Source organism: Perca fluviatilis, chromosome 19 (genome assembly GCF_010015445.1).
Source record: "Perca fluviatilis chromosome 19, GENO_Pfluv_1.0, whole genome shotgun sequence".
NCBI classification, from domain to species: Eukaryota; Metazoa; Chordata; class Actinopteri; order Perciformes; family Percidae; genus Perca; species Perca fluviatilis.
This window is the reverse complement of record NC_053130.1, coordinates 16,879,319-16,900,094: the sequence shown is the minus strand read 5'-3', so window position 1 is coordinate 16,900,094 and position 20,776 is coordinate 16,879,319. Positions and strand designations below refer to the sequence as shown.

The window sequence follows — 20,776 nt, the reverse complement described above, 5'->3', positions numbered from 1 at the left end:
TTACTCAATGGAGCTGTATTAATTATCGTCTTCTCTCTGTAGAGACCTGCAGGACCCGAGCAGAGCTACGATGATCTCCCAGGTAACCTAAAGGTTAGTAACGTAGCTATATTATGGTCTATTAGGAAAAATTATTATCCAGCTAACTACTAATTGTTGTGGTTGCTATTGGCCTGATAATACACAATGCTAGGGTATTGGTTAAGTTGTACAATGTAGAAGCTGTGAATGTAATATATATAGGGTTCGACACATACATTAGATAATGTTCCATCTGTACACACTGTTCTTTCTTTGCACTACCTTAAGATGGCAGATAACGGACGACGCTGAAGTTGGCATCCGATTCGCAGCTTCCGATTCGGCAGTTAAGTGGAAATTTAAGGGAAACTTAAAACTGTCCGATTCAGCAGGGAAACACGATTTACATTGCTGATCCTCCGTTTTTTAACCTATTACTGTATTGAATGAGTGTTAGTCATTACGATAAATTATTAATTATCTCTAAAACACACTTTTAGATTTGTGAAAGCTTTATTGTCTTTATGAGAACACAATAAAAGTAGGTTTCACCGTTTTTTTTCATATTTAGACCACATTGGACCAGGTCTAGATCCAAAACCGCAATACCTAGACTTGTCAAACCTGGACTAAATTATCCCAGAGAGCCTAAGGAGTCTTAAAAACACAGTTTGAGATTTGTGAAAGCTTCATTCTATTTGTGAAAATGCAATAAAGGGAGATTATGCTGTTTTTTTTACACATAGACCACATTGGACCAGGTCTAGATCCAAAACCGCAATACCTAGACTTGTCAAACCTGGACTAAATTATCCCAGAGAGCCTAAGGAGTCTTAAAAACACAGTTTGAGATTTGTGAAAGCTTCATTCTATTTGTGAAAATGCAATAAAGGGAGATTATACTGTTTTTTATACACCATAGACCACATTTGACCAGGACCAGATCCAAAACCCCCGCAATACCTAGACTCGTCAAACCTGGACTAAATTATCCCAGAGAGCCTAAGGAGTCTTAAAAACACAGTTTGAGATTTGTGAAAGCTTCATTCTATTTGTGAAAATGCAATAAAGGGAGATTATACTGTTTTTTTTACACATAGACCACATTGGACCAGGTCCAGATCCAAAACCGCCAACCACTTGTCAAAACTGGACAAGAATTATTCCAGAGAGGCTAACGAGTCTTAAATACATTTTTCAGATTAGTAATGCTTTTATAGCAGGTCTGCTGTTGCTAGTTGACATTCAACGTATAAGTCCACGTCTCTCCATGTCATTTCTTATCTCCATGAGCAGGTCTTCCTTCTCACTTCAAAAGAAAAGTAGAAACAGTTATTTTTACCTTTTGGAAAACAATCAAAATATCTTCAAAGATTTGCCAATGGTTTAATTTACTCTTCAAATCCTTCTCCTTCAACATAATTGTTGTTCTCTCACCTTTCCTCCATCTGGCCCTGTTCAACCTCTCTTACTGCTTCTGCCAATGTCATTTTCCTCACCTTAGCCAAAGCTTGCACTGTGGCCTGTGTTAGAGGCAACATCATTTAGACATAGTGTGATTGGTTTTCATTTTATCTATAAATTAAGACATTTTTATTACAAAGCTTTTTGTCAGTTCTTATTCACAGTTATGAAATCTTGTTTGATTCTCACATCTGCCGCCATTTTAGACCCTGCCCTTCAACTTCTGCCCACCAGGTGTCCATTGTGTTCCTACTTTGCCAGTCACCTCACAACTGCCTGCACTCATGATCTTCATTGTCCTCGTAGCATTGCTAACATTTTGTTTTGACTAAATCTGCCTGCCTGCAAATCATGCCTGTCTTAACATTTTGCCTGTTTTTCTCTTTTTTGTGTCTGTGTTATGCCTGCCGACAAAGTAATCTCTGTGATGAATATTTGGGCTTTTTGAGTCTGTTAATCTGTCAAAGTTCAGAGCCTATACACAGACAAACCACATCTACACAGTTATATCAGAGGAGGCTGGTCCACTGTATTTATGTGTTATACTCTATACTGCTTATATTGTTTTAAGTGCAGAACTAGCAGACAGATTCTAATTGTGCATTTATATATATATATATATATATATATATATATATATATATATATATATATATATATATATATACAGTACAGGCCAAAAGTTTGGACACACCTTCTCATTCAATGTGTTTCTTTATTTTCATGACTATTTACATTGTAGATTCTCAATGAAGGCATCAAAACTATTAATGAACACATATGGAATTATGTACTTAACAAAAAAGTGTGAAATAACTGAAAACATGTCTTATATTTTAGATTCTTCAAAGTAGCCACCCTTTGCTTTTTTATTAATAAGGGAAATAATTCCACTAATTAACACTGACAAAGCACACCTGTGAAGGTAAAACCATTTCAGGTGACTACCTCATGAAGCTCATTGAGAGAACACCAAGGGTTTGCAGAGTTATCAAAAAAGCAAAGGGTGGCTACTTTGAAGAATCTAAAATATAAGACATGTTTTCAGTTATTTCACACTTTTTGTTAAGTACATAATTCCATATGTGTTCATTAATAGTTTTGATGCCTTCATTGAGAATCTACAATGTAAATAGTCATGAAAATAAAGAAACACATTGAATGAGAAGCTGTGTCCAAACATTTGGCCTGTACTGTATATATATATATATATATATATATATATATATATATATATATATATATTAGGGATGCACCGAATATTCGGCCACCGAAAATTTTCGGCCGAAAATGGCCCAAAGGGCATTTTCGGTTTTCGTACGAAATACCTTTATCCCGAAACAATACAACACGAAAAATGTTGTGATGACGCGCGAAACAGAAAACGCGACCTGCAGTGTGTCAGTACCCGATCCGTTCCACCTGCAAAGCGTCTCCTAAGCAAAGAGGTTGAGACGGACCACGAGGTGAAAACAATGAAAAGTACGCTCTTAGAGTCTGTCAGCACACGTTTCAGTGAGATCTATTCGGATCCTCTGCACTTCATCGCGACTGTACTTGATCCGCGTTATAAAGACCATTACTTGGATGCGGAAATAAAGCAGGGGGCAACGAGAAATGATCCAGGCCGCGATGGATGCGGAGAACCCGCGTGGAGAGACGGAGCAGCCGCGCCAGCGCAGGAGATCAGAGCGAAAAAAAGACTTGTCTCGCTGCACCAGATGAGGGGCATGCACCCTCGTTGTCTGATATGTTCAGTGAAATCCTGCAAGAAAGTGCCTCAATTAATAAATAATAATAATAATAATAACAATAGGTAAGCTATTCTGTTCTTAGGCTACTGTATACTGTATGTGACTATCAGATTGTAGCCATATTTCTGCTAGATATTTTTTTAATTAAACTTTAATATTAATTTATACAATTGCAATGCCTTGATTTTAGTAAAGTTAGTACACAGTCATAGCCATAAATGCAATGGTACTAATAATTGGCTTAATTTCTTTCGGTGTTTCGGTTTCGGTTTTCGGTCTTGGTTTCCTCTTTTTTCGGTTTTCGGTTTCGGCCAAGAATTTTCATTTCGGTGCATCACTAATATATATATATATATATATATATATATATATATATATATATATATATAAATGCACAATTAGAATCTGTCTGCTAGTTCTGCACTTAAAACAATATAAGCAGTATAGAGTATAACACATAAATACAGTGGACCAGCCTCCTCTGATATATAACTGTGTAGATGTGGTTTGTCTGTGTATAGGCTCTGAACTTTGACAGATTAACAGACTCAAAAAGCCCAAATATTCATCACAGAGATTACTTTGTCGGCAGGCATAACACAGACACAAAAGAGAAAAACAGGCAAAATGTTAAGACAGGCATGATTTGCAGGCAGGGCAGATTTAGTCAAAACAAAATGTTAGCAATGCTACGAGGACAATGAAGATCATGAGTGCAGGCAGTTGTGAGGTGACTGGCAAAGTAGGAACACAATGGACACCTGGTGGGCAGAAGTTGAAGGGCAGGGTCTGAAATGGCGGCAGATGTGAGAATCAAACAAGATTTCATAACTGTGAATAAGAACTGACAAAAAGCTTTGTAATAAAAATGTCTTCATTTATAGATAAAATGAAAACCAATCACACTATGTCTAAATGATGTTGCCTCTAACACAGGCCACAGTGCAAGCTTTGGCTAAGGTGAGGAAAATGACATTGGCAGAAGCAGTAAGAGAGGTTGAACAGGGCCAGATGGAGGAAAGGTGAGAGAACAACAATTATGTTGAAGGAGAAGGATTTGAAGAGTAAATTAAACTATTGGCAAATCTTTGAAGATATTTTGATTGTTTTCCAAAAGGTAAAAATAACTGTTTCTACTTTTCTTTTGAAGTGAGAAGGAAGACCTGCTCATGGAGATAAGAAATGACATGGAGAGACGTGGACTTATACGTTGAATGTCAACTAGCAACAGCAGACCTGCTATAAAAGCATTACTAATCTGAAAAATGTATTTAAGACTCGTTAGCCTCTCTGGAATAATTCTTGTCCAGTTTTGACAAGTGGTTGGCGGTTTTGGATCTGGACCTGGTCCAATGTGGTCTATGTGTAAAAAAAACAGTATAATCTCCCTTTATTGCATTTTCACAAATAGAATGAAGCTTTCACAAATCTCAAACTGTGTTTTTAAGACTCCTTAGGCTCTCTGGGATAATTTAGTCCAGGTTTGACAAGTCTAGGTATTGCGGTTTTGGATCTGGACCTGGTCCAATGTGGTCTATGTGTAAAAAAAACAGTATAATCTCCCTTTATTGCATTTTCACAAATAGAATGAAGCTTTCACAAATCTCAAACTGTGTTTTTAAGACTCCTTAGGCTCTCTGGGATAATTTAGTCCAGGTTTGACAAGTCTAGGTATTGCAGTTTTGGATCTAGACCTGGTCTGATGTGGTCTACATATGCAAAAAACAGTATAATCTCCCTTTATTGCATTTTCACAAATAGAATGAAGCTTTCACAAATCTCAAACTGTGTTTTTAAGACTCCTTAGGCTCTCCGGGATAATTTAGTCCAGGTTTGACAAGTCTAGGTATTGCGGTTTTGGATCTGGACCTGGTCCAATGTGGTCTATGTGTAAAAAAAACAGTATAATCTCCCTTTACTGCATTTTCACAAATAGAATGAAGCTTTCACAAATCTCAAACTGTGTTTTTAAGACTCCTTAGGCTCTCTGGGATAATTTAGTCCAGGTTTGACAAGTCTAGGTATTGCGGTTTTGGATCTAGACCTGGTCCAATGTGGTCTAAATATGAAAAAAAACGGTGAAACCTACTTTTATTGTGTTCTCATAAAGACAATAAAGCTTTCACAAATCTAAAAGTGTGTTTTAGAGATAATTAATAATTTATCGTAATGACTAACACTCATTCAATACAGTAATAGGTTAAAAAAACGGAGGATCAGCAATGTAAATCGTGTTTCCCTGCTGAATCGGACAGTTTTAAGTTTCCCTTAAATTTCCCCTTAACTGCCGAATCGGAAGCTGCGAATCGGATGCCAACTTCAGCGTCGTAGATAACGGACGTATTTTTTGTATTTTTTAGCGCTGTAAATGTCAACAATATTTAGAATTAATGCATAGTGTTACTACTGTCCAAACTATTTACTTTAACTAACACACCAGGCCCTTGACAAATACTTTGCTTAGTGATCCTTATGGTTTGATGTGATGTGCATGTGTCCTGGTGGCTGGCCATATCTTACTTTACGCATGTAGTCAACGTGGAGGTAGGAATCTAGAAAGTGTGATCAATAATATTCCAGAAATAAGTGTTCCAGTAGTGTTCAGAAAGCTAGAAAAATGTTTCTAGAGTGCAGGCTTTATTACAATTATTTATTATTGAGCTAATTTCAAACACTTTTTTATCATCCAATAAGGTACTTCAAGCTTTACAATAAGAAGTCAAGGAAGTGAAGGACTACAGCCACATCCCAGCCCTTCAGAGAACTGTCCTGCAGAAAAGGCTGTCGTCCAGACTGGAGCGGTGGGCCATCAGTGAGCTCAGGAGACCAGATGATCCCAGGCATCCAGGAGTTGTGTGTGATATTCCTGCATCACCCTCAGAAGTGTTGTTGCAGACACAAGTCAGCAGAGAAATACAGCTTGCCTTAGGTGAAACTGAATATGTGAAATATATACATAACCCAATTACTCAGTATGTTTGTGTATTGTTGGTGATGAAAAACTGACCCTGACCTGTGATGTACTGCAAATAATGACTGACACTGAGTTCCAGCTTCTTCTACCACCGGAGCCCCAGCTAAATATGTTCAAATATCCATTATGTATGTGAAGTTTTATATTGGACTAAAAATAAAACATTATAATAGTCTCAACCTTATTTCCTGTTTTATATAATGAACCAAACAGACAAGGGTGAATGTAAAAATTTTTTTTATATATTATGTGCATTTTAAAATATAATTACAGTAAGACAATGTAAACACAAATTAAATTACAGGACAGTATACTGTTGTAGGATATATATTGCCATACAATGGACTAAGAAACTACAAGTACACCAATGAAAACTTAAGAAAAAAGGTTATTGTAAGTAACTGAGTATCTGAGCAAAATATGATCAATACATACACTATTGGTCTATACCCTGGCTGTTTGAAGCCTTCGCACACAGTGTTTCCTCCACAGAGACTAAAGGCTCCTCTCCCTCTGCTGCTCCACGTCCTCCTGGTTGGACTGCCTGCTGCCGGATGTGAGCTGTGATAGAAAATTATAACAAAGTTTCTTACACAAATCAAATGGTAACAAAGTTCTTACTGATAACTGAGGCTTCCAAAGTTGTGTGATTTACAATTAAAATAACTTGCTTTTAAGTAGCCATTAGCAAATGTGTAGGCTTTAAAAACACTATGAACATTTTCCTTAGGCTGACCTGCTTGCAAATGCAACAGAAGACATGTAATTAGAGTTAGAATAGCCAGTCTTTGTCATAACTAGGAAAGTACAGATGAGCACAAAACTATAAAGATGAACCAGTTAAGCAGTGCTAACACTGCATTTGTACTGTACAGTATGTGTCAACCTCTAGATATAATACATTACATTCACAGCTTCTACATTGTACAACTTAACCAATACCCTAGCATTGTGTATTATCAGGCCAATAGCAACCACAACAATTAGTAGTTAGCTGGATAATAATTTTTCCTAATAGACCATAATATAGCTACGTTACTAACCTAAGGTTACATGGGAGAGCATCGTAGCTCTGCTCGGGTCCTGCAAGTCTCTATAGAGAGAAGACGATAATTAATACAGCTCCATTGAGTAAGGCGTCACGAAGAATACATGATTCACATGGTAAATTATTAGCTCAGTAAGGTAGCCGGTGGCTAGCTACAAGTTTTAGATAACGTTAGCAGTAGCCTATAGCTAATGTTAAATGCTAACTTAAAAAAGCTTTACTAGCTAGCTAGCTAGTCACTTAACACAACGAAACAACAAATGTCTAGTAACCATGCTTGCAACGTAGATCACAGATAATATATATATTAATAATACTTACACTTTATTAATCTTGTAGGAATCCCCTGTGGAGTAGCTTGTGTGTCCTCCAGACCAGACTCTGAGTCTCTAACGTTAGTTTACCTGCACTGAGGCTGAGCTGTCACTCAAACTTTCCCCTTAACTCTCATTAGCCAATGGGGACGCACCCCTGTAAGACCCGCCCACGCGAGATGTTTGTGTCAGAATCGCAAGCAAAAAGTCAGGGAGCGCAAACGAGAAAGCTGGGAGCATGACTGCAAACGTGATGGAGAGAGCAAAAGACTGATCATTGAGAAAGAAGCAGAGGGAACTGTAAACAAAAGGACATAATATCAAACAAATAAAAGACCAATAGTTTCCAACTACACAAATGTTTTGTTTGCAAGTTTTAAGTTTTACCTTTGAGGTGACAGTTTTTTTGCTTGAGTTAGTGTTTTTTGTTTGATACTTGAGAAGTTTTGCTTGGAATTAAAGTCACAAAACTAATCCCATACAAAGGCCCCAAGGTAGGAGCCACAAGTTATAGGGGCCACCTTGTGGTAAAACATGTGCTGTCCACTTACAGATTAACTGTCACGACAGAGCTCAAATGAACAAGCTACATTTGAGGGAAAGAAAAATCCAAACATCAGTGGATTATGACCATTTCGGAAGTGTTTTTCTGTGATAATAAATAGGGACGTCTCTGCGCAGCCTATCGGATTCCGGGATGCAATACGCATCCAAATGAAAAGAACGCCAGTCCTTTCGCTAATCCTTGACTATCCTTTTTATCTCGGGACTCATATCAGTCGGATCACTATGGGACAGCGAAGCGGTGGGACAAAGCCATGCGGATGATATTCCTGTAAATGAGAGAAAAAAGCAAGTCTGTTTGACTTAAACTGGGCGCATGTAGGCAAGCTGCGTATGCGTAAAACTGGGCCAAAATGTTCCTCGTCCTGCTCATGGGGCTCTACGTGGCCACAGGTGAATTTCTCTCCCCAGTGAGCTCCTGCCCGTCGCAGTGCAGCTGTTTTTACCACAACCTGAGTGATGGATCAAAGGCCAGGTAAGCAAGATGTTCAAAATGAAAATGATTTTATATCAAAAACACACTATAATGTGCTCTGGTTTGTGCGCACAGACGCATCTTTTCAGACGGACAGGTCGAGTCCTCAAATGAGGACAGCATAGGTAAACACGTGTAGCCTACAAAAGATAATATAGGGAGTGCATGTCGGTCCAATTTTATTTAATGCAGGATTATCTCTCAAAGGCACTTTCAACCTCCTCATGTATGCTTTTTATGTGAGTTAGGATAGATTGGGACATCAGTATTTGTTTTCAGAATTATTAGCCACACCAGTGTTGGTGCTTGTGAAATAACCACATATTTTTTTGTATCCTCTTCAAAACAGTAATCTTAGACTGTAATGCTAATTTGTAATCATATTTTTTTTTTTATATTTACTTTGAACAATCTTTCCTTAAATGCGTAATTTGTGAAGGATGATTTGGAGGTAAAACAGAAATCCACCTATGATGTCTCCTTTTTAGGAGCGTGATTTGCAATGATCCCGAGATATCTCTTGTGCCTGTCGGGTTTCCTGTTGACACGTCCAAGCTGCGAATTGAGAAGACAGCCATCCAGCGGATACCAAGCGAAGCCTTCAACTACCTCTCCAGTCTGGAATTCCTGTGGATGTCTTTCAACACGCTGTCCGCTTTGAGCCCGGACAGTTTCCGGGGACTGCTTAACCTGGAAGAGCTTCGTCTGGACGGGAATGCCCTCACCGCCTTTCCCTGGGAATGTCTCATGGATATGCCCAGTCTCAGACTTCTCGATTTGCACAACAACCAGCTCAGCTCGCTGCCAGCGGAGGCCACCACTTACATCAAGAACCTCACCTACCTGGATCTGTCCAGCAACAGCCTGCTGACCCTGCCGGCAGAGGTGCTGTCCACCTGGCTGGCGGCGAAACCAGTGCAAGGTCCAGAAAGCTCCAAAATGATACTTGGTAAGGACTTTAACCAAACCTTAACTCATGGTTTATGTCTGCCTCAATTCAAAAGCGCGCTGTTAAACTCTGTGCGTCAATGGAAAGTGTGTTAATTAATTTAGCTCAAAGCAACATTCTTGAACAGCGGCGGGACAAAACAGTTGCTAAGCAACACAAATTCAATATACAGTAGAGGATGGTCGGTAGTATTTAATTAAAAAAAATGCCACTTTGTGCTTTGGAAAACCAAAGACCAAACCTTTTGTTTTAATGCACCTTATTTAGCATGTATAGACCATATCTACACATCAGGTAGATCTAAGAAGTTATAATTGCAGACTAATACTGTACATTTATAAACACTTATAATATCTATCTATCTATCTATCTATCTATCTATCTATCTATCTATCTATCTATCTATCTATCTGTGAAATGAAAAGTTCATTTTACCCTTGCTTATCTTCTGTGTTTAACCCATTCTCATACTCAGAACAGAGGTCAGCTGTTCCGAGGTCAGCTCTAAAGGCTGATGCTTTTGTCAAGGACAGGGGGGTGAAATGGCAGCTAAACCTGACCTTGATCACTTGACCATCATCATCATCATCATCATCATCATCATCATCATCATCATCATCATCGTCATCATCATCATCATCATCATCATCATCATCATCATCATCATCATCATCATCATCTTCATTGCCGTGGTCATGGTCATGATGTAGTTTATGAATTAAATGTTAATCCTCTTACAGGATTAACATCCACACCAGCCATCTGCAGGCTGGTCTATCACTTTGCACACAGCTGGACGCTCATCTTACTCCTGTAGCCTCACTTGTACCCTCACCCTCAGGTCTCCATGACAACCCCTGGGTGTGTGACTGTCGGCTTTATGACCTGATCCAGTTCCAGAAGTCTCCGACTCTTTCAGTGGCATTCATTGACACAAGGCTCCGGTGTTCAGCTCCGGAGAGCGTGTCAGGCGTCTTGTTCAGTGATGCAGAGCTGCGCCGCTGTCAGCTCCCACGTATCCACACAGCTGTGGCACGAGTCCGGAGTGCTGTTGGGAACAATGTGCTGCTCCGCTGTGGGACCATCGGAGTCCCAATCCCAGACCTGACATGGCGCAAGGCGGATGGGCGACTCCTTAATGGAAGAGGTGAGTCAGCAGGTCTTTAAATGTCAGGGTCTTTCTCTATGTGGTGTCTGAGATAAGATGCTTTACTCTGCACTGTGTGCTGCTGTTAATTAAACAGAAAGCTACCAGTGGAGATAGTCAGGTTTTAAGTCTGACTGACAGCTGTGGCTACAACAGTGAACTATGCAACACTGTTGATGATCATTGCAACATTGCATAATCACCTGCTTGGCATCAATGAAAGGGGATATTTCTCAGATGCCACATATTTTATTTTATTTTTCTTATGTTTTCCTTTTGTAACCATTGTGTAACGTCCATATTCTCCTCTCTCTGCCGCCATAGTCCAGCAGGAAACCTCCAAGGAGGGAATTACCTGGTCCATCCTCAGTGTCCCAGCTGTGTCCTATCGGGATTCAGGGAAATACATCTGCAAGGCCACTAACTATGCGGGGAATGCTGAAGCTGTCATTTCTCTCGTTGTCTCTAACTCACCAAAACCAGAGGGGAACCAAACCAGCAACGACAAGAAAGCCAAAGTCAAGAAACCCAACCCGATGGGAAAAGCTGCCTACCAGGAGAAACTGGTGGCCAGATATGTGGTTCCAACCTCCACCCCTTCATCTTTGCCTGCCCTAGATCCAGGCCTACCACCTGGTTTTAGTCCTGATCCTGGACTAGCCAGTTACAGTCTGGCTGACAGAGCCACCCCAGGGCCTGCCACCTCTTCCAATGCAGATGCGCTGTTGGATCTGGAGAAGACTAATCTAAGCAACCTGGCGGCCAACACGTCGTCGCTGCAGCAGGACCCGGACAGGGTGGTCCGCTCTGTAAAGGTGGTGGGGGACACAGACAATACAATTTATTTAAACTGGAGAGCCCCTAAGGCCAAGAACACAACCGCATTTAGTGTGCTGTATGCTGTTTTTGGAGAGAGGGACATGAGGAAGATCAATGTTGGGGCGGGGCAGAACCGAGTAACCATCGATGGGCTGGTGCCCAGGACCAAGTACATTGCCTGTGTGTGTGTGAGGGGCCTGATCCCCAAGAAGGAGCAGTGTGTCATATTTTCCACTGATGAAGCAGCCAGTGCCACTGGGACCCAGAGGCTGATTAATGTGATTGTGATCACAGTGGCCTGTATCATCGCAGTCCCTCTCACTGTCATCGTGTGCTGTGGGGCTCTGAAGAGACGCATTCAGAAGTACTGGGGAAAGAAATCCAAGGACATCCAAGATTCATATGTGACCTTTGAAACACTGTCGCCTGGCACGAAGGCCAAAGGGCTCGAGGGCGAGTATTTGAACAGACTGAACCCAGAGGAATCCAACAGGCTGCTGTCGGCCCGCTCCAGCCTGGACTCTGAGGCCACAACTAAGATAGAGGGACAGCCTAACGAGTACTTCTGCTGACGTCATGCTCCAGCTCCGGCTTCTGCTCCACGCCATCTTCCTCGCTCTCACCCACATCCACGTCCCAGTCCGACCCCTAATACCCATTCACATCCCCACCCCCACCCCCACCCCCACCCTCACCCCCATCCACATTCGTATCCTCATCACTGCCCGTACTCTCACCCTCAGCAACATCCTGACGTCAGTCCCCCTCCCACGCGCTCCCGTACGGCCACACCATGGGATTCCCCCCCACCTGTCCCTCCTCGCTGGATCATGGCACCAACTCCACCGCCACAAAGATCCAATTTCTATCAAAGGACTTTCGCACGCTGCACTATAATGGAAATATCAGTTTAGAGGAATATTTAACATTTTAATTAACTTGTTTTTCCCAGATATTTGTAGAATATCTCATGTTTCTTACAGATAGAGTGAAACTCACTTCACATGTATCCATGCATTAATAGTAAGACAACATTTAAACACACTCATGCTTTTATGTATAAAAGAATGTTTTTATCACTAAGCCTGGAAGAGATAACATGTCAAATGCTGAAAGAACATAACAATTATTGTAAACTATATTTAATCTCACTTGCATGTCCCAGCGAAGAAACCTCTGCAACCTGATCAGACTTAAAGGAAACGCAACGGTCAATACTCCATTGTCTATATCCTAAGCATGTGTATGATTTGTATATACTTTATGGATGATGTACACTTACATATACAGTTAAGTCTGTGCCTCTGTATATATCTGTCATATGTTCTCAGAGAAGATATACACATAGGCATGGTTCAACACTCTGGTGTATGGAGAAAAGCTGGAGCTGGAGAGAAGTACAGAAAGGACTGAACTATGACACAATGTAAATAGAGTGGAAATTATGCAAAATTAAATGTTGGATGATTTATATTCCAAGCAATGAGACACATACTGAAATATCTTTATGTACCTGTTTCGTGCCACCTAGAGGCATCATTAGCTACCCCATTAAATGTAGATCTATTCATTCCAATAATTATTTGAAAATAGTTGAATAAACTTTTATACATATCCAGTTAGCAGTACTGTGTGTTCTTATATCTGTACTTTCACTTCACCATGTTGATCCATTTGGGGTTTCCAGCCTGCAATTTTAAAAGAGTAACACAGATTATACCCTTTTTATACTCTTAATGTGGCTGGTTTGATAGTAGTTGATAAAACTTATTTACAGGAATGAGTTCACAATTAGCCAACTCAGTGTATGTCTCAGGTGGTCTAAGACTTAATGATAAGTCACTGTTTATGAAAAAAGTTTGCAAGTTATAATGGATTTATTAATTTTAATTATTTAATTTCAAAATAATTTACTAATGCTCCTCCAGATTTTCCAGCAGGACATTTTTCTTTTTAGCTCTTTAATTCACTGGTAAGACCCTCTACCAATTATTTTATGGAAAAAACATTCAATACCAAATAGGAAGGGTAAATACCAGTCAGAGGGATTGTTCACAAACTGGAAACCAAAAAACTTGTTGTAATTAATGGCATATAAATGAGCTATAAAGCCTTAAGAAAAAGTTAAGTTACACGCATTCATAAAGGTTGACTAATCAGAAAGTGGTACCAGACCAGGTATCAGGCCTTCTGACACTGTCCAGTGTTAATCATGTCTCTACCAATAATTAGATGCCACTTGTTCAGTAGGCTACGCCGTACGTCAGGGATTAAGCGTAATAGGCTTCTCTCGTCTGACGCACTCGACATGTCTTGAGCACGAATGTAGCCCTCAATTTTAGGAATTTTCGCGGACTATGGACAGAATTTGTTACCTGCTAGTTATAGCTTTGCTCAACATCCAGGCGTATGAAACGTATTCTCAATGTTTAAGCGGGTGCAGCTGTGTAGAAGACCATCATGGAAGGTAAGACCTGATTTCATGTAGTTCGAGCTTCACCAAGGCAGAACTATTTTTTAATCTAACTGTGTCATTGGGTGACGGTGTACACATTAAGACATAGGCCTATGTGAAAAGTACATAGTAAAAGCTTGGGGCTATAGATTGAAGTCTGTATCTCTAATTTGTGGTCCTAGTATATTGTTTTTATAAAGCATCAGGCTGCACAGTAACCAAATGTTCATTTAAACTCTTCCCTATAATCATAGGTCGCTCATATGTATGGAGGAGAACGCGTTCGGGGCCATACCAGACAACCTTCCAGGTGATATGACCAAAATAAGAATAGAAAAATCTCACTTCAATGAAATACCCAGAGGGGCATTCTCAAACACGCCCGCCTTGGAGAACTTGTGGTTGAACTTTAATGATATCACAGTTATAAACTCAAAGGCTCTGGAGGGTTTGGGGAACTTAACAGAGCTCCGTCTGCAAGGTAACAAGCTCCGTTCAGTACCATGGACAGCGTTCGAGGACGCGCCAGCCCTCAAGATCCTGGACCTGAAGCACAACCAGCTGGACGTCCTGCCGGAGCATGCGTTAAAATTTTTGCCAGGTCTGACTTACTTAGACTTATCATTCAATCGGCTTACGGTCATATCGAAGGAAGTCTTCATAAACTGGCCTCTCTACCAAAAACTACAGAGCACGGAGGAGCGAGACGCGACCACTTTCGGGCCGAACGTCGTCCTGGCGCTCCACGACAACGCGTGGCTCTGCGACTGCCGCCTGAAGGGCTTCGTGGAATTCATCAGGTCCCTGCGCCCCCCAATTATACTGATGAACTCCTACTTGACCTGCTCAGGGCCGGACTTTAAGGCGGGCAAGTTCTTCCATGAGGTAGAGCTGCAGGCGTGCGTAAAGCCCATCATCACCACCCCTTTCTCCAACCTCAGCCTGCCTCAGGGCGCAAACATCACCCTGCGCTGCCTCGCCAAGGCCAGGCCAGACCCCGCGGTGTGGTGGACATATGGCCTGAAGATAATCAGAGGATTTCATGGTAAGAGTGTGATATCCACGATAAGTCATCCACACGCCTAGCTCGAGTGATATCTTGTGGTAAATTAGATACTTAAACGCATTTTAATCGCAGACCTATGGGCTAAATCTGGATATTGGACCACCGCGAAATAATCACCACTGATTCTGTCAATCTGCACAACACCATCAGTGTTGACTAAGAGTGTTGGAGATTATAGTGTACTAGGCTACCTAATATCAGCCGTGTCGGGCTGCTGTGTAACTAAGTTGACTTAACCTTTAGAGTTAACCTTACTGCAGATCATGACTGCAAGTAATCATAAACAAATTTATAGCAACCAGGCTGCTGCGTCTGTATCCTGCTACTATACCACCGCTCCATCTATCTCATCATGTTGGACAGAAACGAGAGGTGGGTAGAGTAGCTGTCACTAAGTAAGAGTAAAAACAAGTAAAAATACTTTTAAACGGATTTGTACCATGTCACACATTTTCATAATAGAAGTAAAAGTAGCCATCAAATCAATGAGTAAAACACTACAATAATAAGGCATCCTTTATAAAGGGTTTATACATTGTAGCTACTGGCTTTATAAGATAAGAGATAGATAAACCTTTATTGTCATTGCACAGAGACCCATACAACGAAATTGTGAGCACCTAGTCAGGGAGCCAAGAGCCACTGCGACCGTGCGCGCCACCATCATACTGGTTAGTTAAAATAAATAAGTTCTTAATGTTTATAGTTACGTTATAGGCCAATGTAACTATTATCCCCAAAAGTAACATATTACAATGTCCTTATACTCTGACATAATCCCCCAAACATGAAAAAAAATAGTCAAATGATGAACATTTTCTAGTTTCAACTTCTCAATTGTGCGTATTTATCTTATTTTACATTATATTGAATATCTTTAGGTTCTGGACTGTTGCTCAGAAAAAGCAATTTGTTTACATCATCTCAGATTTACACAAATTGTGACATGTGGCATCGTTTTCTATTTTCTGACATTTTAGTGATCAAAGAAAATAATTGGCTGATAAATTGATAATGAAAATAATTGTTGCTTTCAGCCCTACAATTTGTATCTATCTTAAAGCTGTTGATGTCTTGTATATGTCTGTGCCGCAATTTTTTGTGTCCCTGTATGCGTGTAGGGGTTAGACTTTCTTTTTAATGGGCAGTGGGAAGTGTCTTAATTCACTGACTTCTTTTTCCACCTCAGATTATATTCTGAGGAAAAAGATACCTGAATAATTTGTTTGCAACTTGTGATGTGTGGAAATATCTTAAGATAATGAGTTTTCCCATACTAACTTTTATTGTCTAAGCTTGCATGTCTTTTTAAATAACATTGGATATCCCTGTTTTCCTCTTAGAGTCTCAGGAAAGAGTGGGCGAAGACACCATCAGATCCCTCCTGGTGATCCCCTTCCTTCATGCAGCTGACCGTGGTGTCTACACCTGCACTGCTGTCAACTTCATTGGAAACTCCTCTGTCAGCATCCTCCTGGACGTCCAATCTCCTGAAGGCTCCCAGTCATCGCTCCTCCCTGGCAACCCGGCTCCACCACCTGCTGCCAGTAGTGAAAACGTCTACATTGACATCCGCATCGCCAAACAGACAGTACGTGGTATCACCATTGAGTGGTACGCTGCCTTGGACCGCCCAGCTGAAACGTGGTTCACAATCCACTTTGGCAACGTAGGTACTGATAAAAAAGAAATGGTCTACATCGGCCCTGGGATTCACTCTTACTCCGTCTCTGATCTGATGCCTGCTACCAAATATGAAATCTGTGTAACCCTTAAGAACCAGATACCACGTCCTGGCCAGTGTATTGTGTTTGTAACAGGAAGTGACATTACTGAGATGGAACAGAGGGAGAAGCTGATTCATATAGTGGTGATAGTTTTAGCCATGGTGCTTGCTGTGCCTATAGGTATGTTTGCCTGCACCACTGACACTAAGTTTACCTGCCTGGAGGGTATCATGGAGTCCTGGAAGAACCGGCAGAGGGAAAGAAGCTCCCCCCGGGTGGAGCGGGAGAGGCAGGGCACCTTCGACAGCCTGCAGGCCGCCAGCGACGAGGGCCTAGTTAATAAAGATTCAAGTGAAGACAGGAAGGTGAGGAGGAGGTCAGAGGACAGACAACATAAAGGCAAAGCAGACTACAGCAGACAAACAGCTGAACTATATTAAATTATTTGTGAAACCAACAAGGGAAAACATGAAACTGACCTTATAATAGACCAGTGTCTCATCTTTTATCAGTTCTTTTTGTAAAATATAATAGAAAACTTTAGTACTCACATGAGTACAATATTCAGAAGAATGACCATGTTGTCTGCCTTGTTTTTAATCTCATTTCTTCCTCTGTTCTAGGCCGGGGAGTTTGATGCAAAGATGTGAATGATGACCATTATGTCAAGAGTGTAATTCAAGGATTTGCACCACTGTTTGCAGTTTATTTTCCTGTCTGAAATTATGTTTGTCTTGTTATCATGATATGTTTAAATGTCAATTATCACTCATTCTAAACTGCTGCTTTATGTGAAGCCTTTGTGATTTAAATGTAGGAGTGCTCACAATTGCTTCTGATGAGTATATTTTTTACCAAGTCTTTCAGTAGTAAGTTTGTACTTTATCTTTATGTAATTCTTTGTTAGCAATTTAATGTTGTTTTATGTATTTATCTATTTACTTTTGGCTCAACATTGTTAATTCAGTTGACATATTTGTACTGTAACATAATACTGGATCTGGAACAACAAGAAAATATCTTACACCAGATGGTGATTATGTGAAATAATTAAGTGATTGTGTCAGTAGATTTATTTAAATGAATTTAAAAACTAGTATTTTAAACTAGTATACAGTATGTTACTAATATGTGTTAAGTTATTTTATTGCTCTTTGAAAGACCAAGAAGACGCATATCATCTATCAGTGGATTTGGGTAAATAGACAATATAAAATCTTTCATTACAGCTTTTCATTTAAAATGGAATTGTGCATTTGTTTGTGTGTGTGTGTGTGTGTGTGTGTGTGGGGGGGGGGGGGTGTACAGTCATACACACATGACATTTGCCTTTGGCATAGTTCTTTTGAAGCAACATTATGAGTCACAAAACCTCAAACTGTCTTTTATGTAGTTCATAGTAAAAAGGTAACACTACAATTGGCTTTGAATTAAATAGTTAAATAGTTAATAATTAAACTGTGCATTTTATGTAAATCTTTTTTCCAACTTAATGATGGGGGACAAAATGCAGTTTTTGTTACAAAAATGCATTCCAAACTTTATTTAAAACTTGAATGAGGCTCAGCAGTTGAGTTAGTCAAATCACGTGGATAGTATGTGACAGTGTTTTTAGTACAAGATGCTCTCTTTTTGTTACAATCCCTCCACTGCAGCTCAGCAAGGAAACACTGTCAGGGGAAACACAAGTATTTCATAGGATGATTGTAACTTTGGAAGATAGCCACTTGATTTGACTAACTCAGGATGTTAAAGCCTCATATTAACATAAATTTTTGCACAGAATGAGGACTGTGGATTTTGTTCTTCATCATTTACATTGAATTAGAAAGAGGTCTCTTAATGGCCAGTATGAACAAGAGGAATGATTACAGTAAGTAAAACCAGTTTCATATGGGCACCTGACAATTGATTTAAAGCAACACTATGTAACTTTTGGTGTGAGCTGTAGTTCCAATGAGACAACCTGTAGGGGGACCAAAGCGGGAAAAGTTACATAGTGTTGCTTTAAAGGTCCCATGGCATGAAAATTTCACTTTATGAGGTTTTATTTACATTAATATGAGTTCCCCCAGCCAGCCTATGGTCCCCCAGTGGCTAGAAATGGCAATAGGTGTAAACTGAGCCCTGGGTATCCTGCTCTGCCTTTGAGAAAATGAAAGCTCAGATGGGCCAATTAGATTGCCCTTTCTCTGCTTTGCACGCCCAGAGAATTTGGCCCGCCCATGAGAAAGAGAGAGACATCATGGCATCAACAGCAAAGTGGCAGTTGGTCAAGACCACACCCCCACCCTCCACCTTACCTTGGTTGTTTGCATTTCTTTAAACCAATCATGCATTTCTTTAAACCAATCACAATCGTCTGGGCTGCGCTAAGTTCCAGACGCAGCAATGATTGGGCTCTGCAAAATATTCTCTGGAAGGAACTTGTTTTGGTGGAACAGTTGCACCCCGCAAAAGAAAACACCACACATGCCAAATAATAATAAGAAATGTTAAATAAAGTTAACTGTCCACACAATACAGTAACGTAAGCTATATAAATTAGCTGGATACACGGTTAAACATAAGTTGCTATTAACAGTGTATAGAGCTCATCATCAGTGATTCCGGAAGTAAAAATTCCATTAATTTCTCCATAAGGATTTTGATTACCAGCCATAACGTCTTAACCATCCAAGGTAGACTTACCACAAGCTCTGAGGTTGTGAAACGAAGGTTTCTGCTCATGAAGAAGATAGAGAAGTCCATATGAAATCAAAAAAATACTACACTACCCACAATCCTAAGCGTAACAGCGACGTCTTTGATTGGTGGAACTCGCTCTGTTACCATGGAAATGTTTATTGCACCCCCGAACCTGGAACGGCTAGAGCGAGCTTCTACCATTGAAGTTATCATAGTTTCTGTACAGTCTTGTACCTTTGCCTTTTTGCTGTTTTCAAAAGGTTATTTTGCACCGAATCAAATATTTTATGGTCACGATTCATCGCTGAGCTGGTTGGCTTGGTTCCAGGCTTAAAACTCAAGCATTTAATGAAACGTCAATGGAGATATTGAATGGGAAAAACACTTCCAAAACCAGAGCTGTTAAAAAAGTGGGCGATCACTGTTGATCTCTATTGCCATGTGTATTTCTTTCACAGCAATCCCACCAATCTGTCCCAAAACGTCCTAGTTAGATTGTAAACGCGTAAACATATTCTTTGTTTATCTTTACAATCATTCACCAAAAGAACCAAGCAGGTCTGCAATATTGTATGATGCAAATTTTCTTCAAAACCTGCCATTTTCAGTGTATAGCTTTGTAGCTTGAAGTTTGTTGTTGTTTCCCGTAACAAAGGGACTTTGAGAACGGCACCACAGTCAGGCTTTATCCTGGAAATGTACTTTTGTTGATCCAGACTAATTTAAGACAGACTTGAAAAATTGTGAACCTGTCCTTTAAAGGCTTAAAAAACCCTATAGCATATGGTCCGTTTGCAGGGGACTTGCAAGGACTGAATTTGATAATCACAGTTAGTTACCACTGAAGTGACTGAAGTCATTTGATGAAGTCATATTTCTATATGAACTGTAACTGTAAAGTTTCATTAACATGTGTTTAATCCTCTCTGCGTCACTGCACATGTACGTCACGTTTCCACGTCTCCCACTTCTGCGAACACAACACATGGCAGCCAATGCGTCTCACATGATCTGTGGCGACCAACACAGACAGATGGCATCTCGGATATGCCTCGGCCAATAGCATTGTTCATTTGACATAATACCCAAACACTGGCATCCTCTCCAATATCCCCTCCTGCAGTCACTTTATGATCAGATCACACAAGCCCCCTCCTCCATCCGTCTCCTGTGATGCAAGCAGTTCATCTCTGCTGGGGCCCGCTTCTATTGACTTAAGATCAGGGTTTTAAACGACTGGCGGAGATTGGCAGCTCTCATTTTCTGGAGCACAGACACATCTGCTTTCTTGCCTGTTCAGGCGTGTTCATA

The 20,776-nt window shown here is 40.4% G+C and overlaps 2 protein-coding genes across 3 annotated transcripts; both read left to right on the top strand.

The window, feature by feature from the left end:
* The first annotated feature begins 8,207 nt into the window (after positions 1-8,207).
* On the top strand, positions 8,208-13,147 carry lrit1a (leucine-rich repeat, immunoglobulin-like and transmembrane domains 1a). Its single transcript, XM_039784820.1, has 4 exons — positions 8,208-8,614; positions 9,103-9,563; positions 10,405-10,710; positions 11,035-13,147. The coding sequence occupies exons 1-4, from the start codon at positions 8,493-8,495 to the stop codon at positions 12,099-12,101; spliced, it is 1,956 nt and encodes a 651-aa protein (XP_039640754.1). The 5' UTR covers positions 8,208-8,492; the 3' UTR covers positions 12,102-13,147.
* A 639-nt stretch (positions 13,148-13,786) lies between these two features.
* lrit2 (leucine-rich repeat, immunoglobulin-like and transmembrane domains 2) lies at positions 13,787-18,025 on the top strand. Of its 2 annotated transcripts, XM_039783040.1 has the most exons (4): positions 13,787-13,996; positions 14,239-15,029; positions 16,394-17,142; positions 17,401-18,025. In XM_039783040.1, the coding sequence occupies exons 1-4, from the start codon at positions 13,887-13,889 to the stop codon at positions 17,425-17,427; spliced, it is 1,677 nt and encodes a 558-aa protein (XP_039638974.1). In that variant the 5' UTR covers positions 13,787-13,886; the 3' UTR covers positions 17,428-18,025. The 2 variants fall into 2 exon arrangements, with proteins under 2 accessions (XP_039638974.1, XP_039638973.1); XM_039783039.1 differs by having other exon boundaries at positions 13,788-13,996; positions 16,394-18,025.
* The last annotated feature ends 2,751 nt before the right edge of the window (positions 18,026-20,776 follow it).

Excerpts from the sequence above, each read along its gene's own strand:
- lrit2 (XM_039783039.1), top strand. The coding sequence starts at position 13,887 with ATGGACAGAATTTGTTACCTGCTAGTTATAGCTTTGCTCAACATCCAG. Across the intron at positions 13,997-14,238 it reads GTAGAAGACCATCATGGAAG|GTCGCTCATATGTATGGAGG; the intron begins GTAAGACCTGAT and ends CTATAATCATAG. Across the intron at positions 15,030-16,393 it reads GATAATCAGAGGATTTCATG|AGTCTCAGGAAAGAGTGGGC; the intron begins GTAAGAGTGTGA and ends TTTTCCTCTTAG.
- lrit1a (XM_039784820.1), top strand. The coding sequence starts at position 8,493 with ATGTTCCTCGTCCTGCTCATGGGGCTCTACGTGGCCACAGGTGAATTT. Across the intron at positions 8,615-9,102 it reads AGTGATGGATCAAAGGCCAG|GAGCGTGATTTGCAATGATC; the intron begins GTAAGCAAGATG and ends TCTCCTTTTTAG. Across the intron at positions 10,711-11,034 it reads GCGACTCCTTAATGGAAGAG|TCCAGCAGGAAACCTCCAAG; the intron begins GTGAGTCAGCAG and ends CTGCCGCCATAG.